Here is a 24,383-nt window from a genome sequence, read left to right as displayed (position 1 = left end):
CTTTCTCAGAAGTTGTCAAAAGCAGGTTTCCCGACCTCAAAGAGTGAAAAAGTGTTTCCCAACCATAGCTGGTGCACCATCAGTTGTCACAGCAAAAATCTTTGTAATGTTAATGCCTCGCTCATCAAAACACTCCTTAAAAACTTTGGCAATATCCTCACCTCGCGTTGTTTCAGGCATTGGGGTTAAATAGAAGAGTTCCTCTTGTACTGCCACATCACAGTATCTTACCATAACAGCCAAAAGTGGACCGTCATTGATATCAACGCTTTCGTCCAAAGCTATACTAAACACCTGGGCTTCTTTCAAACCAGCTGTTTGTTGGGCTCTGACATTGTCACCCATTTCCTGGATGCGTCGTTCCACAGTTCTGGCTGATGCAGGTATGTCTTGTATCCTTGCTTTAATTGCATCTTTCTTTGGAAGCCCATTAAATAACACTTCTGAGCTTGAGAGAAAAGCCTCCTTAACAAATTTTCTGTCTGTAAACGGCTTTCCATGTTTAGCAATACAGTGTGCAATACGATAACTTGCTTCAGTTCCATGATGTTTTGCAGCTGCAAAAAAAAAAAAAAAAAGAGTACTTGCTTGCTTCTCATATCTTGACACAGACGTGTAATTGATTCAACTTTCTCTGCCTCATCCTTGAAGGTTTTTTGATGTTTCGTCTCAAAATGTCGTTTAACACTGGAAGTCCGGCAAACAACACTCTCAAGGCAAAGGGCACATACAGCACGATCTTTCTGTTGCACAAAACCCCAGTCTTCTGTCCAAATTGGCATAAAAGACCGGGGATCATCTTTTTTTGCTCGCTTCGAGGCTATAATTCACAGGACTGGCTAGCTAGCTACATCCCTCTTGTCTGTGTAATTTTTAGCCAGTTACAAGTAAAACAAGGAGGTGAGGCTTATTAGCTAAGATACTGTCATTAAGGCGCGCTGTCATTAGCTGTATTGTCATTAGCTCTGTGTGAGATAATTTGTGATGTGTATTGGTGGCCCAGCCGTAGATATTAATTTTAAATACACCTTTTCAGATTATTTCACTACATGCCGCGCCATCACTTAACCCTTCGCGTGTCAGCTGTGGCACACGTGCCCAGGGTTGCCTGGTGTAGCTGAAGGAAGTCATCTAGCAATTGGTCATGTGGTCAGCTGTAGACTAGTGCATGTTTTTTTATTTGGCTCTCAGCTCTTATCTTCTGAGCTCTCCTGCCCCTATCTTCCCTGCTTAGCTTCTTATGTCCTTGTCTTGTCTTGTGTTTTTTCTTACTTTTCCCTGGAACACTCTCTCACAGTCTGTTCTCTAAAACCTAAAAGAGGAATTATGGATTTGATCAACTGGTCTCTGAATGCAATTGACACCCCTTCTCAACGAGAATCTGGGCTCAGGTGAGCCTGACTGCTGAAGATATCTACCTATTCGGAACCATAATAACAGGGTTCTTGCTGATCGGAGCTGGCTTGGCCCTGGCTTATCGAAGAATTAAGGAAGTGGAACCAGCTGTTCAAACCCCCAAAAGGCTGCCCACTGGGATTGAAATGATGGGACGAGGCATGAGTTTCTCAAAATGGGCTCATTGAGTGCAGCACGGAGAAGATCTTGGAGAACGCACGGCTGCCGTGAATACTCAGAACAAGACATCTGAGTGCCAGCTGTGGCACGCGTGCCCAGGGTTGCTGGCCCCTGGTGTAGCTGAAGGAAGTCATCTAGCAATTGGTCATGTGGTCAGCTGTAGACTAGTACATGTAAACAAGCCACAATGTGAGTGTGTGTTACTGATCCACTACAAATACTACAACCACATTTCATGCTGAGAGACAGCAAATGGGTGGATAAATGAAAGGCTTTGAAATGCGCTTTACAATTCCACTATTCATTCATTCACACACTGGTGGAGGCAAGCTACAGTTGTAGCCACAGCTGCCCTGGGGCAGACTGACAGAAGCAAGGCTGCCATATCGCGCCATCGGCCCCTCTGGCCAACAGGTGAAGTCTTGCCCAAGGACACAACAACCAAGACAGACAGAGCTGGGGATTGAACCGGCAACCTTCCAGTTACAAAATGAGCTTCCCAACCCCCTGAACCATGGTCGCCCATAACTCACCCAAGTGACAAGAAGTCACTTGGATGAGTGTCAAAACGTTTCTCCCACTGAAAACGCTACCTCGAGATTAATGGAATCAACTTTTGGAGATGTACTTACCTGAATGTTTGAGAATGCAACAAGATGCTTTCCATTTGACGTGTATTCAGCTGTAATCTCAGCCAAACCAATTTACTCACGAACAAATAAAACACTGAAACAAGCCAAAGAATAACATTTTTAAGTTATGTAAGTGACATATATCATGTATAACCTGACCAGTGAAAGACCGCGGGGGGTTTGAAAACGATGTGCCAGGAGTTCGCTATTCTCGCCCCGACTAACTATCGAGCTGGTGGGTAACAGACGTCTCAGAAAACTTCAGAGCACTTTTCAAGCATGTGATGTCATGATAAACCGAGCAGATATTTGAAGTTTACACACCTACATTCTCACCTGAAAATATCTTAAAAGTTTATTTTGTGACCCACAAAGATTAATAAGAGTAATATTAAAGTAGCTGCTGACATTGTTGGAAACTGGAATTGGCTGGGCCACGCTATGAATTCTGAGATATGGTGGTCCACGAAGGATACACCTGACCCATCCTTCAGATCCCGGGAAAAGGAAACGCATTTATTGGCTGCATTTGGAGAAGTCTACAATTTTGGACAGCCTTTGGTGCGTCGCTGTGATGTAATCGGCCTTCAAATGTGGCGTCGGGAGAATGCAGCCTATGAATTTAGACACCCCATTGTAAGGTTTGCAGAAGCCTACAACAATAAAGAGAAACGCGAACAATCAAATGATACCCTTTGAGCAAGCGTTTGGCGATGCTCCCTGAAAGAAATCTCCGTCCCGGGTTTCTCCGTGGATCGGGTTTCCTCCGAGGCGTGGGCACCTATAAGCAGAGTTTTGTCTTTACCCTATAAGATTCAAAATCATTCAAAGTAACACTCAGGTATGCCGTTCAGCAGGTTAGTTACAGCGCCGGGAGTAGCTTGGGAGAACAAGGAAACACAGACTGCTTCAGGTTGCTTTCCCAAAATCAACTCCAAGGTTTATTCATCAGACAACAGTTTATATAGAGGAAAAAGGTTCGTGTGTCAACAGATTCTCAGTTCAAACCGGTACAGACCAAATAAGGAAGCGTCTTCCTGCCCTCTGAGCAAAGAAGTATCCTTTGTATAGTTTATCAGTTCAGCTACAATTTATGATTATCCCAGCAAAATACACTCCTAGACATAGAATACAGAGTTCTTTCATTAGTGAATTCTGAAACAAACCACCTGGCCTTTAACAAGCTCTTTTCTAGGAGATAAAGAAGGGAGGATGGGAATAAGGAAGTGATCTCTGTGGTATTTTCGACCTTGGTACCAGCCTGTGATTCTTACACATTAATTCTTGGGTCACAGAGAAAGAGAAAAACAACTAGTAAATGGGCCTTATTGAGTAACAGTTTTCCTGTATAATATCACTATAAAACAATATCCTGTAAATGCTACCATGGTATCAAAATATCACAACACTCCCTTTTATCAGGAAGAAACCTCTGGCAGAACTAGGTTCTGCTGTGACTGGTTGTGGGTGAATTTTGGATTGAAAATCAAGCAAAAAGTTGAAATTGTTGAGTATATGTTTTACTTCATAAACTGTATTTAAAACACCATTCAAATAAAAAATCTATTTATTCTCTAGTGGGGTTTTTTTTGTATTTACCTTTCTATAAAAATCCCCACTCGCCCCTGCAGAACCCTCTTCAAGCTCGAGTCCTCTACCAGAGGCCTGGGAGCTTGAAAGTCCTGTGCAGTATCTTAGCTGTCCCTAGGACTGTGCTCTTCTGGACAGAGATCTCGGATGTTGTTCCTGGGATCTGCTGGAGCCACACGCCCTACTTAGGGGTCACTGCACCTAGTGCTCCAAATACCATTGGGACCACTGTTACCTTCACCCTCCACATCTTCTCCAGCTTATCTCTGAGCCCTTGGTGCTTCTTGTGTTCCTTCTTCCTGATGTTGCTGTCATTTGGTATCGCTACGTCTATCACAATGGCCATCTTCTTCTACTTGTCTACCACTACTATGTCCAGCTGGTTAGCCACCATCATTTTGTCCATCTGTTTCTGGAAGTCCCACAGGATCTTAGTTTGCTCATTCACTACCACCCTAGGGGGCGTTTCCCATTTTGAACTTGGCACTTCCAGGTCGTAATCGGCACAGATGTACACAGCAAAATCTCCAGTGTTAAATTAACACTAGAGAGTGTCTATATGGGTCCACACCTCTGAGTGTTAAATACAACACTGTTGAGTGTTAAATTAACACTTTTGACAGTGTTATATGTTTAAAAGTAACCTAGTCAGTTTTGAAGATTAACCCTTTAAGACCTACCATAGGACAAGTCCGCCAGACCTTATGTTTACATTTTTACATACTGTAGGCCCATTTTTTGAGTATTTTAACTTACTATATATACATCAATACAACCCTTAAAGCCCACATTTTAATAATACGTGTGTAACAAATCCATACTAACTATAGAAATTGCTAAAAAAGTGCAATAAACCACAAAAAAATTGCAAAACGTTTTTTGTTTTTCACATATTTTTGTTGATACAAATATATCAAAGCTATATAGCTCAAAATTGTAAATGAAAAAAAGTTGCACAAAGTCCTTTCAAACTACACAAAATTTATTTGGAGTTTTTTCATCAATTCATTTTTGAGATATAATCATTTTTATAAACAGTAGTAAAAAACGAAAATCAATAAAATGCATATTGGGCACAATTTAACAACATGACAATAAAAATACAACATCAAAATGAACTATTTATAATAGTACAATACAATAATAGTACTTATAAGTGTCACAGGAATTTATATACAGAAAGGCACAGTCAAATATTGCTGTTCAGTAGTCCCGGTGGAGCATAACCAAAACATAAATTAATTAATATTTTGCACAATTTGGCAACATGACAATAATTTAAAAAAAAGTTTACAATAGTGCAGTAAAAGTTCTAAGTGTCACATTACTTTTAGAGAGAGAAAAAAGTCAAATATCATTCTTCAGCAGCAGTAGTGGAGGTGTGATAGGCCCTGTGACAGTTCCTGTCCACAATGACGCACAGAGCCACTTTGCATGCCTCACACTTGAAGGGTGTGCACTTCCCACACAGCCTGCACTTCCGGCGCCCCTTTGTGGCTTTGTTTTGACCAGATGCCCCTTCAACAATGGCAACTGGGATGTGTTGGTAGCTCTTCGCTCCTGATTGTGAGGACACCCCACAGAGTTCAGCGATCAACTGCTCCTGGAAATCCTGGTGCGTCATTGGCCGCTGCTCCAGTCTGCCACAGAGCTCCTTGCTGACCAAGTAGCTGTTTGTGACAGCAATGTCTATAAAGTGGTGCAGCACTGTCACATACCACTTCCTGCTCTTTCTCCATGAAGAATAGGAGCCAATCAGCTGGTCTGACAGATCAACTCCTCCCATAAAGCGGTTGTAGTCCTTTACAGCTGATGGCACTGGCACCTCAATTGCTCTGTGTTGTCCTTCAGCCTTGCACATCCTTTTCACGGTGTCTCCTGAGAAGGCACTGTGCAGAGTTGAGCACACACTCACCTCCCTTGTGTCCATCCACTTAATAAAAATGAGAGGGCCCTCTCTGATCCACCTGATTGTCCCTCGTGGAGATTTTTTTGTCAGGGCGTTAAGTTTGGTTTTTGGGACTCCAACTCTACTGTCCCGAAATGTCCCACATGCTCCAAACCCCAGATCATGAAGGTGGTGAAAAAGTGCTGGGCTTGTATAAAAGTTATCACAATAAATGTGATATCCTGTTCCCAGGTAGTTTTTGTTTATAAGTGCCATCACAGCATCAAATGACAGCCCCTTCCCAGTTACCAGAGTTGACCTCCCTGTATAAATGTTAAAATCCACTGTGTAGCCTGTGTTGTCAGATAGCACAAAAAGTTTTATCCCCCACTTTGTTGGCTTGCTTTTTATGTATTGCTTCAGGGCAACTCTGGCTTTAGTGGAAACCATGCGCTCATCCACAGAGAGGTTTTGCTGTGGGTGGTATACAGCTTTGCAGGATACACGTAAACTGTCATACAGGGGACGTAGTCTGTGCAGGCAGTCATAATCTGTAGTTCCTTTTTTTCTGTCATTGAGAGTGTCTTCCGCAGGGTCACTCATATGAATATTCCAAGTGATGGTGAGGAACCGGTCTCTGGTCATGACCTCAGAGGAATATTGCACATGAAAAATCGAATTCACGCGCCAAAAATCTCTCATTTTAGGCAGCTTTAGAACCCCCATGTAGAGTGTTATGCCAATGTAATGGTACAGTTCAGCCTCTGTGAGATCAGTCCATGTGAATTTTTTGCCTGCAGCAATATTTTTAGCTGCATTTTTGTTTGTGTTGACACACAGTGTTCTTATAGCAGCATGGTCAAAGTATATCTTGAATAGTTCAGATTGTCATGGTCCTGGGTCGGTGACCCAGCGCTTTTAGTTTGTTATCATTTTCTAGATGATGATTGTTTAAGTTCTGTGTTATTTTCGATCTGCCTCTAAGTCTGCGTCTGTACCTGTCTGTCTATGGTGTCTCCCCATCTGTTTGTGAATCTGTCTGTTTAGTTCAATGTCTTGTCTGGTTCCATGTATCTGAGTTTCCTGTTTTATTGTGAAGGTCCGTGTCGTATGTGAGTGTGATCAGTTTACGTTTCCCCTGTCCCGTCAGCCCAGATTCCTCCCAGCTGTGTTGCCCTCCTGTCTCTCATCCCCTGATTACTGGTGTGTGTATTTAAGCCCTGTGTGTTCTCCTGCCTGTTGCCGGTTCGTCTGTATTACTCAGTGTCAGTCTATGTATCCACCGTGTCTTCTCCCTGCTGTTCATCGTCATCCTCCTCTGCTCGTTTTCATTCAGGTTTGTACTCTGTAGTTTAGTTGTTTCCCAGTTTAGTTTAGTTCGAGCCCCGTTTGCTGTTTGTCCACATTCTTTTGTGTTCAATAAATCACCTTCACTCCTCTACGACTGCCTGCGCTTGGATCCTCATTTATTCCACACGGCTCGCCTCGGCAGCCGTGACACAGATGGCGATGGACGGTCCACACATTCTGAAAATGGCAGCTGCACACCTGGCTTTCTTTTTGGACAGAAATTCGGTAGAGAATGAGGCAAGCTGTCAGGGTCCTTTTCACTCATCCAGGCAGCTGCATCACCGGAAAGTGACCTGGAGCGCTTGCCTCTTTTTGCCGGAGGACAAGTCATCCGACTCCTTCCCCTCCCTCTGCTTCCCTCCAGAGTAGGGGCTGCTTCAGTTGAGCAGGAGACTTCAGTTCCCTCCTCTTCAACATTATCAACACTATACACAAAAGAAATTATACCATCTGTTCAATTTGTATAGCACGAGAGTTATATAATGGTGCGTAATTTGGGCAAAATTGTGTCGCAGTGCGAAATTCCTCTTTTGCACTGCAAACGTAATTTTTCCTACGTTTCTCTTCCATAAAAAACATTATTTTATTTCAAACAATATACATACTTGTCTTGGCAAGGGTCAATCCCTTCAACGAAGTCGGCCTCATCCTCTTCTGTTCAAACAAGCCTTTTGTTGATCTACATATTTTATTTTATTTTTTTTACATTATTTACATTTGATCTTTTACATTGTATATAATGTCTATTGATTTTATTGTTTATTTTAATATTTTAATATTTGTGTACAGCGCTTTGTGATTGCCTGTCTGCGAAAAGCGCTTAATAAATAAAGTTTACTTACTTACTTACTGTCGGCAGAATCAGGATCCGACAAATGGCCAGAAGCTCCGTATTCAGGAGGGGCGGTAATCAGATCCAAAGCTTCGCGCAATGTGAAGTATTTGGTGTGTCTGGATTGTTGCTGCATAATAATGTAATGGGTGGATGTGTTTGAGTGTGTAAAAAGTGTGTGTTCTGTGTTTTGTACGAGTGTATGTTTCTAGAAAAAGCGACAATATACACGAGCGAGAGAAAAAACTAAATTTCCCAGGGAAAATGACGTCACTTCCTGTTGTTGTTGTACAGGTCCACGTGATAGGTCACGGTGACAACGTGACGAGACATAATCAAAGTAGGAAGTGATGTGAACAGCTGATCAGATCGATAAAGAGTCTGGTTGAGGATTATGTTTTTTTTTATTTGTTCGCTTTTTACATGATTTCTGCAAACATATTAGAGGAAGGAAACATCTCTCTGGGAAAATCTGCATGTGTGATATGTAAGTACAACTTCTCCAGTTTCATATGCAAAAAAAATTATTGCGCTAGCTTACGTGGTTGCAGTTCTACTGGGATTTAAAAATAGTTAGGCAAATCGGAGCGGGGCCGCTCTGCTCGGTTCTAAAGGGTTAACAATGGCTAACACTGAGCAGTGCTGATTTTCTAACACTGGAATATTTCTAACATTTTGAGTTATTTTCCAGTGTTAGAAAATCAGCACTGCTCAGTGTTAGCCATTGTTAATCTTCAAAACTGACTAGGTTACTTTTAAATATATAACACTGTCAAAAGTGTTAATTTAACACTCAACAGTGTTGTATTTAACACTCAGAGGTGTGGACCCATATAGACACTCTCTAGTGTTAATTTAACACTGGAGATTTTGCTGTGTAGCTGTATACTATGCTGGCCACTTGGTTATTGCGCTCCATGTATGCCCTGCCTGCCAGCCTCTTACACCCTGCTGTTATGTGCTGGATTGTTTCAGGGCATCTTTACACAGCCTGCACATGGGGTCTTGCCTGGTGTGATAGACCCAAGCCTCTATCAATCTTGTGCACAGAGCTTGTTCCTGTGATGCCATGATTCATGCCTCTTTGCTGTCTCTCATTCTAGCTTTGTCCAGCAACTGGTAGGATTTTTGGATGTCACCCACTTCCTCTATCTGCCGGTGGTACATACTGTAGAGGGGCCTATCCTTCCATGATGGTTCTTCTTCCTCCTCTTTCTTGGGTTTCTGCCACCTGAAGTATTCCCTGAGAAGGTGATTTGTCATGGCCATCTTTCTGATGTATTTGTGGATGTTTGTTGTCTCATCCTGGACTGTAGTACTGAAACTCACTAGTCTCTGCCTCCTTCCTTCCGCTTAGCATACAGCCTCAGGGTGCTGGACTTGGGGTGAAACCCTCCATGCATGGTAAGGAGCTTCCTCGTCTTGATGTTAGTGGCTTCTATCGTCTCCTTTGGCCAGCTTCTTATCTCAGCAGGGTATCTGATCACGGTGTAGGTGTTGATAGATCTTGTTCTTAACTGTCAGATGACTCCTCAGAACTTGCCTGACCCTCTGTAGATACTTGTTGGCTGCAGCTTTCCTAGCGGGCTCTTCATGGTTCGCATTTGCCTGTGGGATTTGGCAGTTACTTTTAGCTCTCCTCAATGTTTGCAATGTTGCCTTCTAATAGTGCGATTCCCTTGCTTCTGGCTACCTTCCCTCCCTTTGTTAGAATAGAATAGAATAGAATTCAACTTTATTGTCATTGCACATGCACAGGTACAGGGCAACGAAATGCAGTTTGCATCCATCCAGAAGTGCTTTAGTGATATAGATATATTACAATATATATTAGCAATAATATAGATATGTGAGTATATTACAGAAATGGGTCTATTATGGTATGTTATAATGTACACGGTATGAAGTATGTTGTGAATATTCTATAACTATAAGTATGTACAGGCTGTAGTGAGTACAAGCTATGTACAGGCTATGAACAGGATATAAATATGAAAAACTATACAGAATATGAAATAAATAACTTTACAGAATCTGAGATATACAGAAATGGGAACTATGCAAGTTGTAAAAAGTTGTAGGATTAAAGATTATCGAATGTACAGAATGATTATTTACACAGAGCTATACAGTAGTGCAGTTAAGATAAGTGAGTGTCATGGTCGGCTGTGTGGCAGGCAGGCAGGAGTGGTGGACCCAAAATGCAGGATTCTCAGGACACGAGGTTTAGACAGAAAATGCAGCTTTATTGCTGGAGCAGAACATCAAGATAAAATAAAACTCACAAAAGCAAACAAGACTCTAAACAGAGATGCAGGAGGACTGGAAATCCTAAACACGCAGCAAGTGAGGGTGAACAGACGTTAACGATGCGACACAGAGTAGGGGAAGACACTAAATACAAGAGGTGAACGGAGCAAAGAGGAAACAGCTGGGAGACACGGCTGACGTTGATTACACTGACGAGACAGGGAGAGCACAAAGCTGAACGCACTGACAAAGGACACAGACCTACAAAATAAGACAGGAAGCACACGCCAGACAGAGACAGACTCGTAAACAGGCATAATGACGTCATGGACAAACAGAGGGACATACGGGCAGAGAAGACCAAGCACAGGCAACCTAAATCAAACATAAGGGCAAGATAACAAAACCTAAACCAGACATAATCATCATCGTCATCAACATCATCATCAGATAACTAAAGAATCAGAATATAATTGTAATCAAAACAGTATCACCAGAGAATAACCAATCCATAATGCAAAAATAAACCAAAACATAAGAAACTCAAAATGCTGGGTCGACCCGACCCAGGACCGTGACAGTGAGGGTGTAGATAGTTTCTACAGAGGCTATATAAAGTGCTAGTGGTTGTGAGTGGTGTTTCAGTCCATGTTATTATTGTGTGTTTGAGGGTACAGTTGTCCATTGTGGGTGTGTGTATGTTCAGTCCATGAGTTTAACGTGGGTCAGATGTCAGGAAGCAGAGTTCAGGAGTCTGACAGCTGTGGAGAAGAAGCTGTTCCGGTACCTGGTGGTCTTAGTCCGGAGGCTCCTGTGGCGCCTCCCAGAGGGCAGGAGGGTGAAGAGTCCATGTGATGGGTGACTGGGGTCTTTGATGATTTTCCCAGCCCTTTTCAGACACCGCTTCCTGTAGATGTCTTTTATGGCAGGAAGTGGTGCTCCGGCGATGCGCTGGGCAGTTTTCACGACCCTCTGCAACGCCTTCCGGTCCGAGGCAGAGCAGTTCCCATACCAGACTGTTATACAGTTGGTCAGGATGCTCTCGATGGTGCAACGATAGAAGTTCACCAGGATTTTTTTTTTTTTTTTTTTTTTTAACTTAAAAAAAAAAAAAAAAAAAGTTCACCAGGATGTCTGAGGACAGGTGGTTCTTCCTCAGAGTCCTCAAGAAGAAGAGGCGCTGGTGAGCCTTCTTGACCAGCTTGGAGCAGTTGGTCGTCCAGGTGAGATCCTCGGAGATGTGGACTCCCAGGAACTTGAAGCTGCTCACACGCTCCACAGCCGTCCCCTTAATGTGGATGGTGAATGTGGGTCAGCATTCCTCCTGTAGTCCACGATGAGCTCCTTGGTCTTCTCGGTGTTAAGCAGCAGGTTGTTTCTGTCGCACCACTCAGCCAGACGATCCACCTCCTCCCTGTAGGCGGCCTCATCGTTGTCACTGATGAGGCCAATCACCGTGGTGTCATCTGCAAACTTAATGATGGTGTTGGAACCATCAGCAGGTCTGCAGTCGTGGGTGAAGAGGGAGTAGAGGAAAGGGCTCATCACACAGCCTTGTGGTACACCAGTGTTCATCGTGATTGTAGATGAGCATCGGTTATCCAGCCGGACATGTTGGGGGCGGTTGGTCAGGAAGTCCAGTAACCATTTGCAGATGAGGGAACTGATGCCCAGGTCTGTCAGTTTCCTGATGAGTTGTGAGGGGTGGATTGTATTGAATGCTGAACTGAAGTCTATAAACAGCATTCTGGCGTAGGTGTTGTTGTTGTCCAGGTGTGAGAGGAGAGAGTGCAGTGCGATGGAGACTGCATCCTCTGTGCTCCTGTTCTGGCGGTATGCGAATTGGTGGGGGTCCAGGGTGGGGGGGAGACAGGATTTGAAGTGTGCTAGGACCAGCTGCTCTAAGCACTTAGTGATGATGGGGGTGAGTGCTACTGGGCGGTAATCATTGAGGCAAGATGGGTTGGAGTTTTTGGGTATCGGGACGATGGAGGTGGATTTGAAGCAGGGCGGTACCACAGCGTGGGCCAAGGACAGATTGAATATGTCTGTGAGCACTCCTGCAAGCTCCCCAGAACACGCTCTGAGAACACGCCCGGGGATGCCATCAGGGCCTGCAGCCTTGTGGACATTGATCCTGCTCAGCACCGCTCCTACATCAGTGGGGGAGAGAGTCAGAGGTTGGTGGTCTGGCGTCATGTCTGCTTTGGTTGTGGTTGTGGGGTTCCCTCGCTCAAAACGAGCATAAAAGTTGTTGAGCTCGTTGAGGAAGGAGACATCAGAGGATGCGGGGGAGGGTTTGGTGGTCCTGTAGTCTGTGATGGTCTGGAGTCCTTGCCACATGCGTCGGGGGTTGGAGTTGGAGAAGTGTTCTTCTACCTTCTTTTTGTAATGGTGTTTGGCTTTTTTGATGCCCTTCTTTAGATTAGCCCTGGCTGTGCTGTAGGCGTGTGCATCTCCTGACCTAAAGGCGGTGTTGCGGGCCTTCAGGAGGAGATGAACATCCTGGTTCATCCAAGGCTTCTGGTTGGGGTACATGGTAATCCGTTTCTGGGTGGTGACACTGTCTGTGGTTTTGGAGATGTAATCCAGTACAGATGAGGCGTACTGGTCCAGGTCTGTGTGGGTGAACATATTCCAGTCTGTGTTTTTAAATCTGTCCTGGAGCACTGCGTCTGTCCCCTCTGGCCACACTTTAATTGTCCTCACAGCAGGTTTCACACGTTGGATGAGTGGTGAATACCTAGGTGTGAGGAACAGGGAGAGATGGTCCGATTGTCCAATGTGGGGGAGGGGTGTGGCTTTGTAGGCTCCAGCCAGGTTGGAATACACATGGTCTAAAGTCTTGTCTCCTCTGGTGTGGCAGGAGACATGTTGGTGGAATCTGGGGAGGACTGTCTTTAAGTTGGTGTGGTTGAAGTCGCCAGCAACAATAAAAGCAGCCTCGGGGTGTTTATTCTGGTGTTTGTTAATGGCTGCAGAAAGTTCTTTCATGGCCAACCTAGCATTAGCGTCGGGGGGTATATACACGGCAGTGAGTATGATCGAAGTGAGTTCTCTGGGGAGATAATAAGGTCTGCATTTGACCATTAAAAACTCCGCATTAGGTGAGCAGTGACTCTCAGTAGTAGTGGAGTTCATGCACCAAGCATTGTTAATATAAATGGACAAACCTCCACCTCTGGTCTTGCCGGAGTCATCTGCTAGCCTGTCGGCTCGGTGTGTGTGGCGTCCTGCTAACTCGATAGCATTGTCCGGGCAGCTGTTGTTCAACCATGTTTTGGTGAAAAACATGACATTTGAGTCCATAATCCGTCTGTTGTTAGTGATGGAGAGCCGTATCTCATCCATTTTGTTTGCCAGAGAACGGACATTAGCAAGAAAAATACTGGGTAAACCATCCGACTACACTTCTCTAGTCTGAACAACATTCCAATGTATATCCTGATGGTGTGGATTAGTGAATCAATGACTCTTGGAATACAAGGGGTGGCTGTGGTTCAGATGGTAGAGCAGATCAGCTACTGATTGGAAGGTTGGTGGTTCGATCCTTGGCTTCCCCAGTCTGCATGTCAAATATCCTTGGGCAAGATACTAACCCCAAGTTGCCCCCTGATGCGTTTATTGGGAGTGTGAATGTAGGTTAGTTTGCACTTGTGTTTAGAAGAGCTTGTACGAGTGGGTGTGAATGAGGCATGTTGTATACGGTGCTTTGAGTACTCCGAGGGAGTAGAAAAGTGCTATATAAGAATCAGTCCATTTACAGCTTGATGTCATCTTGTAGAGGAGATGGCTGATTATTGCTTGAAGTTGGCCTCAAGTGTTGTACGCCACATCCCCATTGAGTTTGAGTTCTTGATGAAGGCTCTTAGCATCCAGTTGATCTGCATATGGGCATCGAGTCATGGGCCTTCTTGTATTAATCCAAGCGGTGCACAGATTAACCAATCTGGCCTTGCAGTCTGGGGTGACTACACGGTCTACCAGGAGATAGTGTTTTGTGCTTCTGGTATTCTTGCCAATTCTTTTCTGTGCCCCGCGCATGTGCCTGTTCATCTTTGCGGATATGATGCTTGATATTAAGTGGTTATTACTTCGGTAATTGCATAGAAAGTGCTACCATAATTTGAATTTGAAAAAAAAAGAATTTTTTTCTCCCTTTCATTGACATTGATATGTCAGTGACAATACTAAAGAGGGCGTTCTGCATCACTGAGAGACTGGTAGAATTTGATTTATTTTAATAAACTGTTTTTGAGCATTTACAACCAACAATAGTAAATAATAATCTCTAACCAAAAAAAAGGAAAATGTGAAATGCAGGCAAATAAGCTGTTTAGACATCAAATTTTACCAGCAACAGTTTAAGAAAATGTTTATCTTTGCTTTATGACCATCACTTATGTCATCGCTAGAATAGCAGGCATTAACATTTATATAAATGCCATGGCATAATTATCCATTATCTAACTTGCATTACAATTGCCGATGAAATCTCATACATTTGATAATAGGGCAGCAATACCAGTGTTATTTAACATGACAAAACAATATCTTGAGGTTTTTAAAAATTTCATTCATTTTGAGTCCATATATAATTGGATTTAAAAGAGGATGGAATAAAATTGACTGAAAAGTCAGTATTAAGCGAAGAGTTTTTGATAGATCAGATTCCAGTCGAACTATAATTACATCAAAAACAATAAAACAGGAAAAGTTGATTAACACCAGCAAGTGGGGTAAACATGTCTTTACAGCTTTTTTCCTCACTTCTCTGCAACTTTGGTAAGATACTCTAACAATCCTGATGTATGTAAAAAGTATGAAAAGCAAAGGTAGAAGGGCAATATTTATCAACATGACCACACCATATACAGATATTGCCACTGAGGTCACACACTGAAGCTTGTATCCTGAATTGTTACAAAAAATTCCTGTCAGAGTAAAGCTACAGAGTTTTACTTCAGAATACAACACAACTGACACTGCTGTCTCAAAAGCAGGTATAAGCCAAGCTAAAACTAGAGAGACATATATAGTTATTCTATTCATTATAACTGGATATTGCAGGGGTTTGCATATAGACACATACCTGTCATATGCCATTGCTGCCAACAGTAAAAACTCTGACCCAGCTGAGGTGTAATATAAAAATCCTTGGAAAAGACAAAGCGTATACGATATAATCTGTTTTTCAGACAAAACATCAGATAAAAGCTTCGGATAGATAATCATGCTGTAAAGAACAGAGTTGATTAACAAAGCTGCAATAAAAATGTACATTGGCTCGTGAAGGTTTTTGCAAGTCCAAATAAGGCACACTATAGTCGAATTAAAGCAGAGTATCAGAATATAAAGTGTGAATATAACCACAAAATAGAGATACCTGTATTTGTGCAATTCTGCAAACCCACCAAGAGTTAACAATGTTACATTTAATTCAACATCCATTGAATGAACAAAAATGTTATTGACCATGGAACTAGATTACATAAACTGTATTCATGAATAACAAATGAAAAGACAAGTGTTGGAGTAATATATTTCTAACATTAAACTAAGAAGGTAAGTGACTATGTGGCTTTGTTTTATCAGAAAACCTTCCATCCTCTGTGGGACTCATTAAGTTCTCCACTAACATGTAAACGACTTCAGGAAATCTAACCAGTTGTCATGATTGGTTGTGTGGCAGGCAGGCAAGCAGGAGTGGTGGACCCAAAATGCAGGACTCAGACACGGAAGTGAAAATTAAAGCGCAGCTTTATTGCTGGGAAAAACCTTGTACTAACTAAACTCACCAAAAGACCAACAAAAGTCTGAACAGAGGAACTGAGGACGGAAACACTGGAAAAGAAATACTAAACTGGAGCAGATGACTAAACACTAGAAACACTAGAAACACGGAAGCAGAACACACAGCTAGTTGAGGGTACGATGCGACAGGGAACACAGGAAAACACAGGGCTTATATACACAGGGGAGTAATCAGGGAATGGAAAACAGGAGGGAGACACAGCTGGGAGGGTTCGTGCTAATAATACATGGGGAGCAAAGCTAGACACACTGAGATGAGGCAAAACCTTTCACAATAAAATGGGAAACAAGAAATGTCTGTGAAGGTTCTCAGTCATCCAGGTCATCGTAGTCAAAGGAGCTTGCAAAGAAAAGTGTCTTGACTTCTTTAAGTTACTTGAAGACGTTTCACCTCTCATCCAAGAAGCTTCTTCAGTTCTAAGGTCACCTTCACATGATAAGGTGGGGCCAGGTTTCACAATGAACTCACCCGAAACTCTGACTGATTGGGACCCACACCCAGTTTCACACCTTGGCTCAGGCGATTAGAGGATCATCAGGGGGTCCTTTTGTCCCTCTGTAGGGGGATACTCCCACTAGGTTTATATCTGGGACTCCCCACCATTTGACCTTAGAACTGAAGAAGCTTCTTGGATGAGAGAAACAAAACAAAACACAAGGAGCCCAAGAACAGAGATACAGGAATAACTCAAAACAAATCCCACTGGGTCAATCATGAGTCCACTAATCAAAAAGTTCAGGAAGCCGACCCGGAGGCCGACAGCACAAAAGTCAAACACAGGGTACTCAGGGGGCCGGCCACGTGAAAGGCAGTGGCAGCGGCGACGCAGACGATGGAGGTCCAGAGGCCGGCCGCGCGGAAGGCAGCGGCGGCGACGACAGAGCTGGTCCGGAGGCCGGCCGTGCGGAAGGCAGTGGCGGCGACAACAGAGCTGGACCGGAGGCCGCCCACAACGGCGGCGACACCCAGCCAGTGGCCTGGAAGGTGGCCGGCGATGTTGAGGGGCTGGACGTACATTGGATGGTGGCGTAGCAACCGCAGGCCCAGGCGAGGCAGGACCAGGCAAGGCAGGGCCAGGCGAGGAGGGACCAGGCGAAGCTGAAGCTGAAGCTGGACCAGGCGAAGCTGAAGCTGGACCAGGTCCTGGTCAAAATGACCCAGGACCATGACACCAGTTGACATTTATAGTCCTATGTCCTTCATTGTGTTTTCTCACACATTTTTTTTCAATCTATGGGACTAGTAAAGGCTTAGTAGCATAGGCAAAAGGTCGGCATTATGACAAAAAGGCTAAAGAAACACCTTGAATAAGAAGGTCTTTTTTTTTCTTGTTTCGATATGTGAATGAGGATGATCAAAGTCTTATAGCTGCGGGTTGGACCTCTAACTCTATTCAACCTGCGAGTCCCCTCAAGCTGAGACCTGGGAACTTAAGGGTACCATGCAGTATTTCTGATCATCACAGAAACAACTGTGGCTTTCAACCGCTACATCTTCTCAAGTTACTTTCTCAGTTTTTTACTCTCAAGCTTATCATGTTTCTTCTTCCTGATATTGTTATCACTTTGTATAGAGAAATCTATCACTACAGCTGTTCATGTATATTATGTCTGCCATCTGGTTATGGCATTCCATGTATGCCCTGCCTGCTAGCATCTTGCACCAAGCTGTTATGTGCTGAATTGTCTCAGGGGCATCTTTGCACAGTCTGCACATGGGGTCTCTCCTGGGTTGGTAGACCCAAGCCTCTATGAATTTTGTGCTCAGAGCTTGTTCCTGTGATGCCATGATTCATGACTCAGTGCTGTCTCTCAGTCCAGCTTTGTCCAGCTACTGGTTGGATTGTTTTGAATGTTAGCCAAGTCTATCTGCTACTGGTACATACCATGCAGGGGCCTATCCTTCCATGATGGTTCTTCTCCTTGCTCCTCTTCTTTCTTGGGTTTCTGCTGCCTGAAATACTCACTAAGGAATTAACAACCCTAGTCTGTAACAAAGTCAGCAAAGAAGGACGTAAAGCTATAAAACTCCACTGTATTATTCACCAACAAGCACTCTGTGCTAAACATTTAAAATATGGCCATGTTATGTAACCGGTGATAAAGGCTATTAATTATATTCTCTCCAAAGCCTTGTGCCACCGCCAGTTTGAACAGCTTCTACTCAACATCCAGAATACGGAGATGTTGTGTAATACAATGATGTAAGATGGCTCAGTTGGAGGTCTGCACTGCAGCGGTTCTACTCTCTTATGCAGGAAATCAGACAATTATTTTTTTGAATTTCACCTGTCGTATCCCCTGATGTAAAATGTTCTGTTCTTATTTAAACAGCTGACTTTGAATTAAGTATAATATTAAAAAATAGTTAAATTCAGGAGGAAACATTTTCATAATCTAACAGGTGAAATTCAAAATATACTGACAGCTCTCCAAGTAAGACTTCAGTATTAAATAAAACGGTCTAGTTATGAAGTTTTACTCAGGAACAAATCAAACACTGAAATAAACCAAACATTGACATTTAGAAGTTATCTAAGTGACTTATATATCATGTTTAACCCGAGTAGCAAAAGACTGCAAAGGGGTTGGGGGGGGGGGGGGGTGTCAAAAACGATGTGCCTTGAGTCTGCACCTTGACCACCTGGTCAGCTGGAGTGGGAGAAAAAAGTCAGTCTGGGCATTTTGACTAGAGACAAGCCCACCAGGTATTATAGGAGAAACCATAAAGCCTTTGGATGATAACAAACGCTGTTGTGACAGTGATGTACACTGTCTTGTTGGTATATATGCATAAGTTCTAAACAGTTTACATCATATGACCACTTAAGGACATCTCTTGATTTCACCTTCGTGTTTCCCTCTCACCAGATATCCAAACCGACATCATGACAAACAGCTTTTACGGCTGTGGCTCCAGTAAACATCAGCTGATACTAGAAAGTAATATTAAATTAATTCTAACAACAGCTTGTCAAGTAGTACGGTCCCTGGTGGTGGAGATGAAGAGTGCTTGAATGGAAAAGTGGGAGTGATAAAAACTAGATTTAGCTGGCAGCACCTGGGAATGCACAGATATGAATATTCACCTATATCTTGTCGTGGAATTAAAAAAAAAAAAAAATACAAACACTTGATGAGTGTTTTTGAAGTGAGTTTTATTTACGCTCCAGTCAGGCACACAGACACACAACTCTCATAACTTGTAGCACAACTTCTCATTTCCATATAAGGTGTTGGTGGTTTATACCTCAGTTCTTCCCTGGAACACACACAGCCTCTACTCCCTGAAAGCAGTAAAGCAGTAACAGTTATAGCTAAAGAGGGATATGTTTTGCAGATTATCATGTCTTATTAGTGCTATATATTTCATCCTGTGCAACAAATAAACCCAAGGATGTTTGTATCTTGCTGAAGAGGAAATTTGACTTGGCCATCAGGTATAGCACAAATGATGAAAATGGCTGGCTGGCACTTATCACTGGCAGTATTTTAAATCACAAACTAGCATTTGTATCCGAATACTTTCCAAATGAGCCAGACAGAGACTTTTTTTATCTATATTGCTAAGACACTATTAGACATAGCTGGACTGGCCATCGGGCATACCAGGCATTTGCCCCGTGGGCCGATACTGATTTCTCTTTTTTTTATGGGTGGAGGCCAATTTCTTTTTTTCTTTTTTTTCTTTTTTTTGGGGGGGGGTGTAACGGTATGAACGATGAAAGGTGGTGGCCAGATGCTGGCCAATGTGTACAAATAACTCAGTTGTTTGATGGTGGCTATGGCAGAGCTTCCATAAAGGCCAGCAGGTGGATGAGGGAAAGGGGAGACAGGAGGAGGAGAGACCAGAGGCGGTCGCTGGTCCGAGTGTCAGGTGAACTTCAGGTAAGAAGGAAGGATTCAGGCCTGTTGAGGCCTGAAGTTTGAAGGCGCTCGTGCATCGAAAAGTTTTGGAAGCTTGGTTTTGCCTTTGCTGGATACTGATCTGAAACTCTTTTCTTGCTGCGTCACGACTGACTTTTTAGCTAACGTAAGCTAAAGTGGCAGTTTCTATTTTTGTTTTTGACGCTGTCGCCGGTACGAGATTCCGGAATGGCACCACTTACCTCAACATCCAGCTGTGAAAGCTGCATCAACCTGAGCCAAAAAGTGATCGAGCTGGAACAAAGGATATCCACGCTATACCAAATCCAGGGGGCTGAATGCGAACTTGACACGATCCTCCTTGGCAAAGCTCAAACCACCGCTACTAGCGCTGACACAGTGCACCATCCAGCTGCTGTGTCCCAAGATCCCGCCAACAGTCAACACAGGCTCTCAACTTGCGTCGCTGGTGCTTCTGCCAAGGACGAGAACTCCTGGTTTCAGCTAGGGGCCAGACACAAGGCTCTGGTCAGCTCCACTCCACTCCAACCAGCGCCATGGACCGTGGTTGAGACGCGTGGTGGCTGCAGAGGGGGCAGGAGGATCCGTCTCTCGCACCCTCACCCCTCTGGAGAATAAATTCAATGTCCTGGATCCTGTGGACTTTCCTCCTCTGACCGCTAGCCCTCGCCATCCCGCTGTGTCGCTGAGGTCTGCGCCATCTCCACCACTACGCCCCCGGAGCCGCGGCGGGCAACCCGACGCTGTGGTGCAAACTCACCGCGGAGAGCTGTGCTTTACCCCGGCTCCTCGGAGAAGAGGACCCACGGCGCGGCTACCTGGGAGTCACTCACGCAGTCCGGCTGGCGCATCTCCATCTGAACACCCCCAGTGTCGCGGCGCGGGCGTCTCAGATGGCCAACAGCCCCCGGTGGCACCTCCTCTCTCCACGCTGGTCCTCGGGGATTCCATCGTCAGGAACGTGCGGATGAGGGGGGCGCTCACGCTGTCGTTCCCGGGAGCCACTGTTGTTGACATAGTGGACAGAATTCCCAACATTCTGGCATCCCACCCACAGGTTAACCGGCTCATCATCCACATCGGCACCAATGACATCCCCAAACAGCAATCTGAGCTGCTGAAGAGTTGGACTTCCTCCAACTCTTCAGCCTCCTTGGTCAGTTGCAGGTGAGTGCTTTTATCTCTGGGCCCACCCCCACCTGTGGCAGAGGGATAGGCCGTTTCAGCCGGCTGCTCAGCCTTAACACCTGGCTTTCCTCCGCCTGTGTCTCCCACGGCTTGGGTTTTATTAACAACTTTGATGCCTTCTGGGAGAGGAGGCATCTTTTTGGGGCAGACGGGCTCCACCTCAACGCCTGGGGACGCCGTTTGCTGTCCGCCAATTTGGCATTTGGCGTACAGCACTCCCGCACATCGCCCTGTCACTACCCCAAACTGACATTACCTGCTGATCCGTCTGCCACTGACTGATGTTCCCATGGTCCCAGCTCCTATATTCTACTTTTAACAGTAATACACAAAACTCTGGACTAGGACCTCTCTCTCCCACAGTCAACACAATACCCGTCATAATCACAAACAGAGAGCAACAGAATTATCATAAATCCAGTAACTCCAAAAACATTAATAACCTCCGGCCTCTTCAAAAATATCAACATCCATTCAACTCTATTGTCAAAAATCCACCAGTCTCAATCAGTATGGCACTTTTAAATGTACGCTCTCTGTCGAACAAGTCTTTTATTATTAATGATTTAATTTTAGATAATAAACTTGACTGTTTATTTTTAACTGAAACATGGCTGGGTTCGGATGCACCAGTTGTTCTCACTGAGGCCTCCCCACCAAATTTTAATTTCTCTTTTTCTATTAGAAGTGGTAAGAGAGGTGGTGGGACTGAATCTTTAGCCAACAACACAATCACCACCAAACAAATTTTATTTGATCATTTTACCACTTTTGAATTCCATGCTATTGTTTTCAGCAGCCCTCCAGTTTTATCTGTCACAATTTATAGACCACCTAAAGACAGCGCTGCTTTTATCAAGGAATTCTCAGAATTTTTAACAAACATACATTCAAACTATAATATGATAATTTTAACCGGTGATTTTAACCTGCACATAGATAATCCTTCTGATCCTGCAGCAAAAGAATTCTTAAACATTCTTCACTGTTTGGATTTTATCCAGCACGTCACGCAGCCGACTCACAACAGAGGACACATTCTGGACCTGGTCATCACCCATGGGCTGTCCACCAGCGTGTCCTCTGTTGTTGACTTGGCTGTCTCTGACCACTACTGTGTGTTTTTTAACATCACCGGTTTTATTCAGCGGGAGACCTCGGTGCGAACTGTGAGGAGGCGCTATCTAACCTCTGAAGTGGCTGCAAATTTTACCAGGGTTTTAGACGAATGCCCCCCTGTGATTTTACCTGCACCCTGCGATTTGATTTTTAATCATTTCAACAGCAAACTGAAGAAAAGCCTTGACTCCGTTGCTCCACTCACCACCAAAAAGATTAACGTAAAACATGCATCACCCTGGAGAAACGAAGAAGTCAAAAAACTCAAAAGAAATTGCAGGGCAGCAGAAAGGAGATGGAGGAAAAATAAAAATACTATCAACCATCAAATATTTAGCGAGCAACTTAAAATGTACAACAATACATTAAGGAACTCAAGAAATTCATACTTCGCCAAAATAATCAGTATTAACAAAAATAATCCCAAGGTCCTCTTTTCCACCATGGATCATTTATTTAACCCTGATTTTAACAGCTCCCAAAGAACCCCCACAGACTCGCTCTGTGAGCAGTTTGCAGACCACTTCAGGGGAAAAATCAGCGCCACCAGATCTGATATTTTATCTAATCGCGATATGTTTGTAAACACATCTGAGGGCTCGATTGTACCTGAGGAGACACTGGACAGCTTTGTCCTGGTAAATGCTGAGAACCTTCAGAAAGTTTTCTCCACAGTGAGACCCACCACATGTCTTTTAGATCCAATCCCTTCTTCACTCTTTAAAACACTTTATGGATTTTTTGAGGCTGAGCTTTTATACATGATGAATTGCTCTCTTCAGTTGGGTGTCTTCCCTGCTGCCTTTAAAACGGCGGTGGTGAGGCCCCTTCTGAAGAAGAGCAATTTGGATTGTAATGATTTTAATAACTACAGACCTGTATCCAACTTACCATTTTTAAGTAAAGTCTTAGAAAAACTTGTTTTTACTCAGATTACTGATTTTCTCAATGATAGACAGATCCTGGAGATATTCCAGTCTGGATTTAGGGTGAACCACAGCACAGAGACGGCTCTCCTAAAGGTTTTAAATGATCTTAGATGTAACTGGGACTCCCAAAAGCTCTCAGTCCTGGTGCTACTGGATCTAAGCGCAGCCTTTGATACAGTAGACCATGCTATTCTTTTAAACAGACTGAAACACATGGTGGGCCTCTCTGGTGCTGTACATAACTGGTTCACTTCCTATCTCTCTGACAGAACTTTTATGGTGAGTATGGATACATGCTCCTCTAAGATCCATAAAATGACATGTGGTGTGCCTCAAGGGTCGGTTCTAGGCCCTGTACTTTTTAATTTGTATATGCTCCCTCTCGGCAGTATCATCAGGAGGCATGGAGTGAACTTCCACAGTTACGCTGATGACACGCAGCTGTACATCTCCGTGTCTCCTGATGACACCAGACCAATGGATGCCCTTTTTAACTGTATCTTAGATATACGATCTTGGATGGCAGAAAACTTTTTACAGCTTAACCAGGACAAGACTGAAGTTTTAATCTTCGGTCCTGAGGCTCAGAGAGAGAAACTCTTGTCTAAATTAGAGGCATTTACACTATGTCCTTCGCTACAAGTGAAAAACCTGGGTGTTATTTTTGACTCTGAGCTTGGTTTTATCCCACATGTTAAACATGTAACCAAAATTGGATTTTATCATCTAAAAAATATAGCCAGAGTCCGCACTATTCTCTCTCGGGCCAACACGGAGATGCTGATGTATGCTTTTATTACCAGTCGCATTGATTACTGTAATGCCCTGCTCTCTGGTCTTCCTAAGAAGAATATTTCAACTTTACAACTCTTGCAAAACTCGGCAGCTCGTGTGCTGACGAAGACCAGAGGGCGGGCCCACATTACACCGGTTTTAGAATCGCTGCACTGGCTCCCCATGTGTTTCAGGATCTTTTATTGGTTTTTAAATGTCTTAATGGTCTTGGGCCTTCTTATCTCTCAGATCTGCTTTTACCATACGAACCCTCGCGGACCCTGAGGTCCTCTGGTACTGGCCTTTTGAATTTCCCTAAAGTCAGGACACATACTCACGGAGAGGCAGCTTTTCAGTGGTATGGTCCTCGTCTGTGGAACAGCCTGCCGGAGGAGCTCAGGGCCACAGAGAACATACATGTTTTTAAGAACAGGCTCAAGACCCACCTTTTTAATTTAGCTTTCACCTAACGTTTATTTATTTTATGCTTATTTATTCTATCCTGTTATTCTATTATTAATTTAGACTTTACCTAATATTTATTGATTTTATTC

General features: G+C 43.8%; 1 protein-coding gene across 1 annotated transcript; it reads right to left on the bottom strand.

The window, feature by feature from the left end:
• Window positions 1-14,647: 14,647 nt before the first annotated feature.
• Window positions 14,648-15,577, bottom strand: LOC146615747 (olfactory receptor 6N2-like). The gene has a single exon (XM_085374384.1). The coding sequence runs from the start codon at window positions 15,566-15,568 to the stop codon at window positions 14,648-14,650; it is 921 nt and encodes a 306-aa protein (XP_085230510.1). The 5' UTR covers window positions 15,569-15,577.
• Window positions 15,578-24,383: the final 8,806 nt, after the last annotated feature.

The sequence above is a fragment of the Diplotaxodon limnothrissa genome, linkage group LG16 (genome assembly GCF_057381915.1).
Source record: "Diplotaxodon limnothrissa isolate DT_005_m linkage group LG16, D_limnothrissa_male_GT1.1, whole genome shotgun sequence".
Classification (NCBI taxonomy): Eukaryota; Metazoa; Chordata; class Actinopteri; order Cichliformes; family Cichlidae; genus Diplotaxodon; species Diplotaxodon limnothrissa.
This window is presented reverse-complemented; position numbering and strand designations above follow the sequence as displayed.

Excerpts from the sequence above, each read along its gene's own strand:
- LOC146615747 (XM_085374384.1), bottom strand. The coding sequence starts at position 15,568 with ATGGATGTTGAATTAAATGTAACATTGTTAACTCTTGGTGGGTTTGCA.